The sequence below is a fragment of the Sinocyclocheilus grahami genome, unplaced genomic scaffold (assembly GCF_001515645.1).
Source record: "Sinocyclocheilus grahami isolate Dianchi unplaced genomic scaffold, SAMN03320097.WGS_v1.1 scaffold266.1, whole genome shotgun sequence".
Classification (NCBI taxonomy): Eukaryota; Metazoa; Chordata; class Actinopteri; order Cypriniformes; family Cyprinidae; genus Sinocyclocheilus; species Sinocyclocheilus grahami.
This window is the reverse complement of record NW_015505445.1, coordinates 972834-985212: the sequence shown is the minus strand read 5'-3', so window position 1 is coordinate 985212 and position 12379 is coordinate 972834. Positions and strand designations below refer to the sequence as shown.

Sequence of the window (12379 nt, the reverse complement as noted above, 5' to 3'; positions counted from 1 at the left end):
AGACAGACAGATAGACAAGACAGACAGAAGACAGACAGATAGACAGACAGACAAGACAGACAGATAGACAGACAGACAGACTGACAGACAGACAGATAGACAGACAAGACAGACAGACAGACAGACAGACAGATAGACAAGATAGATAGATAAGTACATTTTCCCAAAAGGTCATTTTCAGAGAAATCTGTATGCAGTGAACTAGTTATTGTAAGTATAAAGTGCACCTATAATATATATAATTAGAATAAAGAGAAAGTATAATCATTGGTCGCTTGAATAAGCTGGTTACTGTTCAGTGTGAACAGCATTAATCTAAAATATTGGAATAAGGGAGAGTCTGATTGTCCTTGATCAAGGACTGAAATGCACAGTTCAAGTAACTGAAAGACGGTGCATCTTTATGGGCCCAAGTTGATGTGTTTCACGGATTTAGAGCGCCATCCCCTGGACTATTGTGTCTCCTGCAGACATGTGGAGCTGAATTTATAACCTTATACTTATTTATCACCCTAAATCCTAGTACATCCCTACAACTTTATTTTATTTTATTCTATTCCTATTCAATTTATAGCACACCTGTTCATACAATTTATACTTTTTTGTGGTTTATATTTATGCATGTGTATTTTATTCACATCTTATTTTTTTATTATCTGTGTGTTGTTGTTGTCTCTGTGTACTGGAAGCTTGTGACACTATAACAAATTCCTTGTATGTGCAAACATACTTGGCAATAAAGCTCTAAAAAATGTAGTGAGTTTTGTCATAAAATAAATTCAATATATACAAATAAGTCTGCTAAAAATAGTTACTAAAGATTAAAAAAATATATATATATATATATATATATTATAGTGAAAGTATTAACAGGTCATTTAAGTTAATTAACAGTTAAAAAGTATGAATTGTCAAATTATTTGTAAACCTGTTATCATAAAATAATTGATCCAGTGAATTATGTATTAATTCTAAAATTTACTGTGATTGTCTCCCAGCACTCAATACCAATAAAAACACTTCAACCACATCAACTAGAATATGTGAATCTAAATATAGACTTAAAATAGCAAAATATGTACACATGTTCAGCTAAGGTGCCTATAGCTTAATTCACACTAGTCCTTCTAAAATATGTTTTAAAATCGTTTTGTATTAAATTGATTGATGGAATACCATTTCTGGTCATCTTAGGAATTCTCCAAAAATCCTTGTACCTCCATAAACACTGTTTTGACATGTGACAAAGAGATGCATTGCAATGCTTTTGTCCCTGGACATATTGCTCAGTGTGAAATCTAGGGGCGTCAAGGGGCGTCACTGGCCTATATTCTTATCCAGAAAAACTGCACGCCTGCAGGCATGAGACGGATACATCAATCACAGACACACCCATCATGGAAATATACTCCATTTTGACTTATTTTTCTGCTTCGTGTCCACTGCCGCGAACCAAGAATACTTTCAAGAAAGTGGCAGATATCTACTGATATATGTAAAAGCAACATTAAAAACCTCATCAAGATAATTATTTTAAAAGAGGTCAAAGTGTGCAAATGACGCATACATTTTTTATGATTATCCAAACAATTTTTGGTCAATTTGGTAATATAAAAATGTTACCTTAATATTAGTACAGTCTGTCATGAATTTACAAACATTATTTCTGGTGACCCTACAGTATATCATAACACAGATTTTTAAAAAATTGCACACTTTTATCATCTGAATATGTAACTTTAATGTCAGGTTTTAAAGAGACGTTGTTTGTGTGAATTTGATCTTTTTTCTAAATTTAGATGATAATGAATAAATCATATAATATTCTCCTTGAGGTCAAAGGGTCACCACTGTAATAAAACAACTCATCAGTAATTGGCTGAAGAACTTTATTACAGGAAAATCCAAGCCATTTGTGCGAGACTGACATGTAGTTTGTTTCTCAAAAGGAAAACAATAGCAATGTTATTTGGATTGTGTTGGCATCATGTAGATTTGGCTTGTCTGATGCTCTGTGGATTTGGTCTTGTTGTGATAAAGTGGCACTCTTAAAAAAATAATTGAGGATAAGTATTCGTTATGTAACATTGTCTCACTCATGCTCAAAAAGGGAGTAATTAGAGTTGTGTTAATTAGGTAATTAAGCAAATTAAACGAGACGACTCTGTTCTTCTTAAGTCTGGCTCGAAAACGTTATCCGTCCCTGCAGCTCAAATTACATTTGGATACAAAAGGAACAATAGCTGATATTTGCCTATTGTATAAAAAACAGAGCCCTTTATCTCGGTCTGACATGACACAGGTGGGACAATTTCACTAATGACCTTTGAAAATAAGATGACTTATCTATACTTAAGAATGCAGAGCACATGTAACAAACACCACAGAGAAGACCAGAAACAAACAAAATGTTAAGCTAAAATTGATATGCATATACAATATGGGACAGTGTGTATTTATACTTATATTGTAACCAGTCTTCTACCTTTTTATTTATTTAGTTTGTTGAATGAGGGAGTAAATATAGCATGTCACACTGCTGCCACTGTAATGATAGTTGTGAAGAATGTGAACTACTCAAAGTAGCAGTTCCGTTCATTCCGACATTGACCACCAGGTGGAGCCAAATATCAATACAAATAAAAAAAAACAAACCTGTGACGACAGCAGTGACGGAAAATGTGGAACTACACAATTAGAGTGCGCGTCCGTTTTTGTTGGGTAAATGTGGTCATGCATATGTATCACTTGTAACGAATTCTTTCATTAAGCCTCATCTTCCGTTGAGACCGACTTGTTCTAAAGCCATCTACAATGCATCCAGAAAGTATTCCCAGCACTTCACTTTTTCTTATGTGACAGCCTTATGCCAAAATGTATTATTTTCCTCAATTCTACAAACAATACACCATAATGACAATGTGAAAGTCTTTGAAATCTTTGCTCACACACACCTTTTTGAGTATGGCACAAGCTTGGCATACCTATTTTTGGGCAGTTTCTCCCATTCTTCTTTGCAGAACCTCTCAAATTCCATCAGGTTGGATGGGGAGCGTCGGTGCACAGCCATTTTCAGATCTCTCCAGAGATGGTCAATCGGGTTCAAGTTTGGGCGCTGGCTGGGCCACTCGAGGACATTCACGGAGTTCTCCCGGCTGTAGCCACTCCTTTGTTAGCTTGACTGTGTGCTTACGGTCGTTGTCCTGTTAGAAGATGAACATTCGCCCCAGTTTGAGGTCCAGAGCTGGTTTTCTTCAAGGATGTCTCTGTACATTGCTGCATTCATCTTTCCCTCCATCGTGACTAGTTTCCCAGTTCCTGCCGCTGAAAAACATCCCCACAGCATGATGCTGCCACCTCCATGCTTCACTGTAGGAATGGTATTGGCCAGGTGATGAGCGGTGCCTGGTTTCCTCCAGACATGACGCTTGCCATTCAGGCCAAAGAGTTTAATCTTTGTTTCATCAGACCAGAGAATTTTGTTTCAGGTGCCTTTTGGCAAACTCCAGGCAGACCGTCATGTGCCTTTCACTGAGGAGTGGCTTCTGTCTGGCCACTCTACCATACAGGCCTGATTGGTGGAGTGCTGCAGAAATGGTTGTTCTTCTGGAAGGTTCTCCTCTCTCCACAGAAAAACGCTGGAGCTCGGTCAGAGAGACCATTGGGTTCTTGGTTACCTCCCTGACTAAGGCCCTTCTCCACCGATCGCTCAGTTTGGCCGGGTGGCCCATTCTAGGAAGAGTTCTGGTGGTTCCAAACTTTCGGATGATGGAGGCCACTGTGCTCATTGGAACCTTCAATGCTGCAGAATTTTTTCTGTACCCTTCCCCAGATCTGTGCCTCGATACAATACTGTCTCGGCGGTCTGCAGACAATTCCTTGGACTTCATGGCTTGGTTTGTGCTCTGACATGCACTGTTAACTGTGGGACCTTATATTGACAGGTGTGTGCCTTTCCAAATCATGTCCAATCAACTGAATTTAGCACAGGGGGACTCCAATCAAGTTGTAGAAACGTCTCAAGGATGATTAGTGGAAACAGGTTGCACCTGAGCTCAATTTTGAGTGTCATGGCAAAGGCTGTGTATAATTATGTCGATTTTTATTTGTTTTAATAAATTTGCAAAGATTTCAAACAATCTTCTTTCACGTTGTCATTATAGGATATTATTTGTAGAATTTTGAGGAAAATAATGAATTTAATCCATTTTGGAATAAGGCTGTAACATAAAATATGGAAAACGTGAAGCGCTGTGAATACTTTCCGGATGCACTGTAGGTGGAATTTTTTTGCTTAATTGCCAGACCATATCTAAACACCAGAGGACGCTATTCATCACACAACTGACTGGGGCTGCTTCTGGCCAGGAAATGAAAATGCCATCGATTCACTGGATATTTGTTAAGATAGAGAACTTCTCTCATGTCCCCGTGTTACTTTAGCGGGCTTTCTTTCAATAATATTTTCAGGTTGGGTGATTTTATCAGGTCAGCAGCGGGCTGACTGACAGCTATCAGTCACGAATGCACTTCAGCACCACGGACAGCGCTTCGCTTGCCTTAAATGCTTAAACGACACACCAGAGCGAAACTGCATGGACGACCACCAAGGACTATGTTTTAAGACTGAAGTAAATGTAGATGTAAATACTCAGGTGTACATCCACTAAAAATCACCTTGGGACCAGTTTGTTAAACGTTGCAAAATTGAAGTTAGCTCTGAGAAAAGCTCTAAACTGCCGCTTGGTTTGACATTTAGTATCTAAAGCAATGGCATTCAGACATTTAAAACGTCACTTAAGTCTCCAAATATTTAACTTCATTTCATTCAGTGTTGCAATTATCATCACAAACTCTTTTATTGCACGTCTAAAGGAAATGCATGCATCCGTTTGGTTCTTTAACACCTTTCAAAAATCGAATAATATACAAGTAACTAATAGAGAGTGGAATAACATGCGGAGACAGTCACATTTTAAAAATAAAAATGTTTAATAGCGGTAAAAATATTAAAACCACACACCTTCTCAAATGGCATTGTTTTTATGAGCTATAGATCTTTATAGCTCATATCACATGCATCTGCAACAACATTTTTATACTTTTATTGTTATGATTTTTTAGTAGGCCGACTTCTAAAATATTTTTATTTTTAGAATTGCTACAGATACATATATATATACAAACAACTGTATGTTGTACATAGATTTATATATAAAGTTGTATATATAGATATCCACCCATTAAGCGTTACTGAAGTCATCGAGTTTACAGCTGATTGGCCCGCGTTAGCGAGCGTTTTAAGATGACGTGCGGCTTCGGTGTAGACAGCCTCAAGCCGCTGCGGCGCGACGCGTCGCGAGGCGTCAACGGCCGCTTCCAGTGTAGACTCGATGTCAGAATCGCACCGCTCTCCCTTAAGACGGACCCACCCTTGCTGTCACCGGAGGTTCCCTTTATACTCCCTTTTCACCCCCTCCCCCCCAAAACAAGAACGCACTAGACAAGACGGCTACGTGCTCCGCCGCGACCTCCACAATAGACTGGATGCGCACGTATGTAGGCTGGTATTTATTCAAAAATGATGTTTCGATGAAGTGTCTTGGGTTGTTTTCGGCCTACGCGACCGCGATCGGATCAGTGGAGATGGATACGTGTTTATTATTGTGTAATACACGTCGTTTTTCTTCGACAAATAATGGATTACCCAGCATCTGGTTTGAAGAATGAAGAACCGTACGACGCTGAAATGATCAAAACGATGCACGTGATGTCTTGGATCTCCAAAAGGCTCGAGGTATGGTCATATAAAAGACTCTACTGATCGTTAACGGCTGATATTTTGTACATCAAACTGGGAGACCAGGACTGCTTAATGTCGGATTACAAAGCCCAGCCTGGGTTGTGCTTGCACAGATGGCGAACACAAGTGATCCAGGGGGAAGCAACCCCTCGCTCCAGAATTATGCCATCACTGCGTCTGCGGTCAAACTGGCGTCTTTGGGTCTCATCACCTGCATCAGCCTGCTCGGGAATACAGTGCTCTCCGTGCTGGTGCTGAAAGACAGCTCGCTCCACAAGGCTCCATATTACTTCCTCCTCGACCTGTGCGTGGCAGACATCATCCGCTCGGCCGTGTGCTTCCCGTTCGTGATGATCTCCATCAACAGCGGCTCCGTATGGAGCTACAGCATCACCAGCTGCAAGATCATCGCGTTCGTGGCCGTCTTGTTCTGCTTCCACATCGCGTTTCTCCTGTTCTGCGTCAGCGTAACGCGCTACATGGCCATCGCGCACCACCGGTTCTACTCCAAACGCATGACGCTATGGACGTGCGTCGCGGTGATCTGTATGGTGTGGACGCTCTCGGTCGCCATGGCGTTTCCCCCGGTCTTCGACGTCGGGACCTACAAATTTATCCGCGAGGAAGAGCAGTGCATATTCGAGCACAGATACGTGAAAGCCAACGACACGCTGGGCTTCATGCTCATGCTGGCCGTGATTGTGGCCACTACGCACGTCGTGTATGTCAAAATGCTATGTTTTGTTTACGACCACCGTAAAATGAAACCCGCGCAGCTGGTTCCGGCTATCAGCCAGAACTGGACCTTCCACGGACCGGGCGCGACGGGCCAGGCCGCTGCTAACTGGATCGCGGGGTTTGGACGCGGCCCGACGCCGCCGACGTTAGTGGGCATCAGGCAGGTGTCACATAATGCCAACCGGAGGCTGCTCGTGCTGGACGAGTTCAAGATGGAGAAACGGATAGGAAAGATGTACTACATGATCACGCTGGCGTTTCTGCTGTTCTGGGCGCCCTACATCGTCTCGTGCTACATCCGGGTGTTTGTGAAGGGAAACGCGCTTCCTCAGGTGTACCTGACCGCGGCCGTGTGGTTAACGTTCGCCCAGGCGGGGGCCAATCCCATCATATGTTTCATATTCAATAAGGAGCTGAGAATGAGGTTCAGAGCTTGTTTGCCGTGTTGCCTGACTACTCAAACACCCATGGAGCCCTACTGCGTGATTTGAAGTGTCTCTGCCTGCTTGTCAAACATACAGTGGCCCCAAAACGTATAGAAGAGACCTAGGAGTGTTCAAACCTATCTCCGGTTTTTAATATTCCCATATTTGTCTGCTTCAAATTAAAGCCGTTTATGATTCTAATACTTCTTCTTCACAAAAAGTGCTGCTTTAACAAGAAAATTGTTAAAATTGTTTTGCCTTATATATCTTTTATATTTTAAAAGGTTTATAAGGCAAAGACATTTTTTAATTAATGCCACTTGATATTTTGCAATCTAATGCAATGGTGTTCATTCATATTTCTGTGTCCTGATACTTTTTGGAGCCACTGTAGCATGTGACATTTTCCTTCATTCAGAGGTGAAATCTCAGATCTGTTCCAGTGTTGCATATCAGAAGATCCACAAACACATTTATGCAATCCACATATCGATGTAAATAATGTAAAAAGATGATTTATTTATATTCTGGAGCTCTTTATAACTGATATGTAATATATTTGCTATGACTTTTTGTGTGAACAAAATGGCCAGTGGCTTTTTACTATCACATGGACTAAATGTGAATAAACCAAGTCCCTCTCACAGTCCCTTTAAATTGTTATTGGAAATTTGTTTTCAATGGACACAAGCAAATTTGATGGGTCAGTGTTGAGGAGACTGATTTGTATTTTAATTAAAATAAATGATTATAAATGCACTGTGTTGGTGTGCTAAAGCAGTACAAGAATCAAATGCAAAAGCAAATGCAAGCAAAAGGCCAACGAGGCATTAAAAGAAGGGGATTTTGTTGTCGTGTCAGACTAAACTGATGTAAAACATCTGGCTTTTGTACATATTTCACTGAGCCTCCATCTCATTACTTGCTCTTAGATGTTGTGGGGGGGGGCATGAGACATAATGTGATGTTTCAGACACACTCATTCAGTGAAAATTTTTTGGCTGCGTTTCCATCCCCCCACCCTTCCTGCAGGCAGTTATATAATACAGAGCCCTTTTTTCCTGAACCTAACCTCAGCACAACTTCAGCTCTACATTAATGTGATCTGGTGCATTGCACTGACAGAATGAATGCAGACCACTAGAGATGTGAAATAAGATTATTTATCTTCAATAAATGTAAACGGGGCATCCTGGGTAGCTGCTTTCTATGTAAAAGCGGGGAAAACCTGAAGAGGGAAAATATTTCTGGTTAAAACAGACAAGAGACAAGACCATAGCCACCATAAATATTGAAGGTGACATGGTGTCTGTAATATTTAGGCTAGCAGTCAACCAAAACTTTTTTATTTTTTTATTCTGAAATGTTTACTCTAGCTCCCCCCAATTCTGGGTATGTGGTTGCTTAAAGAATTTTAAGACATTAAGAATTTTTAAAGGAAGCGTGAGTTTGTTTCTTCATCGGAACAGATTTTGAGAAATTAAGCGTTACATCACTTGCTCACCAATGGATGTGGTGAATGGGTGCTGTCAAAATGAGCAATTAAACAGCTGATGAAAGCATCACAATAATCCACAAGTAATCCAGTCCATCAATTAACAGCTTGTGAAGTGAAAAGCTGCATGTTTGTAATAAACAAATCTATCATTAAGTTGTTGTAATGTTAAACTGTTGCTTTCAGCCAGAATCAAGTCCATAATCCATAATAACACTTTCTCCAGTGAAAAAGTCGATCCCCTGTTGTCTTCTCACATCAAAATCCACCGACATATCTGTTTAGAACTGTTTTCGCATGTAAACAGTGCTTGATCTGTGCATATTTTTCTCATAATTCAGAGATTACTTTTTCACTGCACAAAGCAATATTATGGATAGATGACTTGTATTTTAGCCGGAAACAGAGGTTTGAAGTTAAAAATGTCTTAATGATGAATTTCTTTATTAGAAACATGCAGGTTTTCACTTCACAAGATGTTAAATTGATGGATTTGTGTCATGCGGATTATTGTGATGTTTTTATCAGCTGTTGGACTTTTCATTCTGGATGGCACCCTTTCACTGTGATGTAACGCTTAATTTCTCCAAATCTGTTCCGATGAAGAAACAAACTCATCTACATCTTGGATGGCCTGAGGGAGAGTACATTTTCAGCAAATATTCATTTTTGGGTTAACTATTCCTTTAACAGGAGAACGTTGTCACCAAAAAAAAAAAGGAAGAAAGAAATGAAAATCTGTCATCATTTAAAAGTTATACAGGTTTGAAATGACATGAGGGTGTGTATATCTTTTTGAGGACTATCCCTTTAAACCTTCCCTCACAGAGCCTTTCTGATCATCCTTACATGAAATTCTAATTTAGAAACGCAAACTTCTCATTTCACAGAAAGAAACTGCATTATTGACCCCTGTTGTGATTATTCGGCATCTGTAGCAATATAACGAAAAACTCCCATCAGCTAATTGGAGTGTTTTATTTGAACGGCCTTTGCCATCCATGTGAGGCCCATAGAAGAGACAGAAATAGGCCACAATCTGCTGAGCTGTTAACACTACCATATTATATATGAACAAACAGTTTTTAGAACAGTTTCAGTCTTGCTTTATTTGCTGCCATACTGATCAAAATGGTAGCTGCAGTGCCCAAGGGAAAACATATAGACTAAAGCACTTGCTTTATTAAAAAAACAAACATTTCTATTTGCCCTGCATTCCCGCCTTGTGTAAAGATGTACCACACATACTGCCTTCTTTCTGGCCTCCTTCCAGCTAGTGCATTAAAACAGCAGTTATAGTCTGACGGAAAGACAAACTTATTTGAAAAGCAGGCCATGAATATTTTATCATGCAGCGCAGTGTAAACTTCTCTCCAACTTATGGATGCAATGTACAGTTTGCTTTGTTCAAGCAATTGGGCTTTCACAGACTCAAATGGTTTTTCAAAAGAAAAAGCCTATTTAAACCTTAGAGAAGAGTTCGTATAATTGCTCTAGAAGCATGCTTGTTATTTAACAATGACACAATAGCTCTACACAGAGTTCCAGCTCCAGCACACTCAATGTTCTTCAGTGCAGCAATAGAGGGTAAATAAAGTAATGGTGGCCCTTTTCCCATGACAGTTTCTTCATTGTGACACACTGAAATGAGAAAAGAATACTATAGTAAGCATTTTTAAGAATAGTTATTTAGAGTAGTTTGACATGTCCTCTATAGGCCCACACAGTAATCTACACAATATGCCAGAGACTATTTGGATATTAGACTGGTTGAATACACATTTATATAAAACAGAGCTTTTTATATGTTGTTATCTGTGATAGCAGGAATTAAATCATAGGTATTCATTGTATTCAATACGTTCGAGTGCACCAACAAAATAAAGTACCATGGTAGTCCCACAAACGACTTTGAACATTGAACAATTTGAACATTTGAACAATTTTTGTATATGCTCCATACTAATACCATGCTATTATTTTAAAGTACCTTAAAATACCACGTAAAGAATATGATAAATAAATATGCTAATCATTGGAGCTTTTCCACACTTGAAATAGTTGTGGGTCATTCTAAACTCCGGGTAAATGGAATCCAATGTTACCTTGTTTCACACGGCTCATAATTTACCCTGGGTTAAAAATGAATCCTGGTTATTCATAAAATGATGCTTCACATTCCCTAAATCCTGGGTTTTTGAATGATTATCACGGCTTTGAGAGTAAAAAAAAAACATACACAAACAAAACCAAATTAAACCCTTCTTGCTTTACGGCGGATCGCAGACTTATAAGTGCATTACCGCCACCCATCTCTCAAATGGACCTCCTTGTTGTCACTCCTAATTGAGATTGTAGATAGAGTGTCAATGGTTCATTTGAGAGATAGGTGGCGGTAATGCACTTATAAGTCTGTGATCCGTCGTAAAGACAACCGTCAGGCGCCGGTTGTCGAGGACGCGCTCAGGACAGTTCAGACATTGCAGTGCATCAGAGGACTGTTCAGTTTCTTGCACAGAGCGATCGTTTCATGTTTTAACACATCAATGTATCGTCACGAGCCGCAGGGTTTAATTTGGTTTTGTTTGTGTATGTTTTTTTTAACTCTCAAAGCCGTGATTCCCATCCACTTCCATTATAAGACTGACAGACTGCAACGGTTTCAGTTAAAAATCTTCGTTTGTGTTCTACTGAAGAAACAAAGTCACCTACATCTTGGATGCCTTGGGGGTAAGCAGATAAACATCAAATTTTCATTTTTGGGTGAACTATCCCTTTAATGCTAAATGAAATGAAATTACAGTGTGCATGACCTGATAATAATAGATCTGATTTAGACATTGGAACCTTTAAATGTTGATAAAACATTATCAAAAATATGAAACGGTTCAGTAAGAAACAGAATGATTGTGCTTTAGTCCTTGGACTACTGAACTGTCAAAGAGTTGTTGCACACCGCTCTAATAACAACCACAACACGCTGACCATACCCAAATTAAATACAATTAAATTAATTCAATAAAATCAATCTCAAATCAATCAAGAAAACACCCACCGTCCTATACACTTTATACAAACATTTGCATGGTATACAGGTAAACATCTTCATCACAGGTACTGATCCTGGAAGGGAAATGGCGGGAGACATTTGGACTTGCCATCAGCTATTGTGATGCAGGCTAGGTTGGGCAGACAAGGGCATGTATGATGGAGTCTCTTGCCAAAGAACGGCACCTAAACAGAAATTAAAGATTAAAAAACAGGATAGGGATAGGAAAAAATCATAATGAAAGTGAGGTGGAAAGTGAGGAAATGAACCTTGTAGCTCATTGGATGACAGTCTTCTCCCTCCTGACCCATTGGGATGCACATTCGCAGGCTCCGGATCCACAGGCTGACTGCACAACACATGCCACCTCCACACTGAGAGTCCTTCTCACATGCCTGCACACACACACAGGTCTTAGGGCCCTTTCTCATTATAAATACATCAACATGTCCACTTTCGACTTTAGTGAGAAACCATATATCAGTGTTGAAATGTTCAGTGTGTCCTCCTCATGCAGTAAAATAGCACCATATGACCAATCTGAAGTATTTTTAAAGCTATGTAGTGAGTAGGAGCCCAAAAGGATAGCCCATCATTTCAGCGACAGCAGAGACACTCGGAGCCTGTGGCAGGGGATACAGACCATTACGGACTACAAGCCCCCACCACGCACCTGTGACAGCACCATCTCCCTGCTGAACGAGCTGAACGTCTTCTTCGCTCGCTTTGAGGCACAAAACAGCACCACTGCACAGAAGACTCCACCTCCTCCCGGCGACCAGGTGATGATGCTGTCCCCGGACAGCGTGAGGAGATCCCTCAGCAGGATCAACGCACGCAAAGCTCCGGGTCCTGACAACATTCCTGGG

At 40.1% G+C, this 12379-nt stretch overlaps 2 protein-coding genes and 1 pseudogene across 2 annotated transcripts in view; 1 reads left to right on the top strand and 2 right to left on the bottom strand.

The window, feature by feature from the left end:
* Positions 1 to 3254: 3254 nt before the first annotated feature.
* On the bottom strand, positions 3255 to 3890 carry LOC107599431 (uncharacterized; annotated as a pseudogene).
* A 1432-nt stretch (positions 3891 to 5322) lies between these two features.
* Positions 5323 to 7189, top strand: LOC107599437 (probable G-protein coupled receptor 173). Its single transcript, XM_016291016.1, has one exon. It carries the CDS (start codon positions 5917 to 5919, stop codon positions 7030 to 7032), a length of 1116 nt encoding a protein of 371 aa, XP_016146502.1. The 5' UTR covers positions 5323 to 5916; the 3' UTR covers positions 7033 to 7189.
* A 4380-nt stretch (positions 7190 to 11569) lies between these two features.
* LOC107599435 (toxin MIT1-like) overlaps positions 11570 to 12379 on the bottom strand; it is a 4283-nt gene continuing 3473 nt past the window's right edge. Inside the window, exons 2-3 of the mRNA XM_016291015.1 lie at positions 11780 to 11905; positions 11570 to 11695 (exon numbers count right to left, since the gene is read on the bottom strand). Of these exons, the coding sequence (XP_016146501.1) occupies positions 11570 to 11695; positions 11780 to 11905 (252 nt within the window). The remainder of the gene's footprint in view (positions 11696 to 11779; positions 11906 to 12379) is intronic.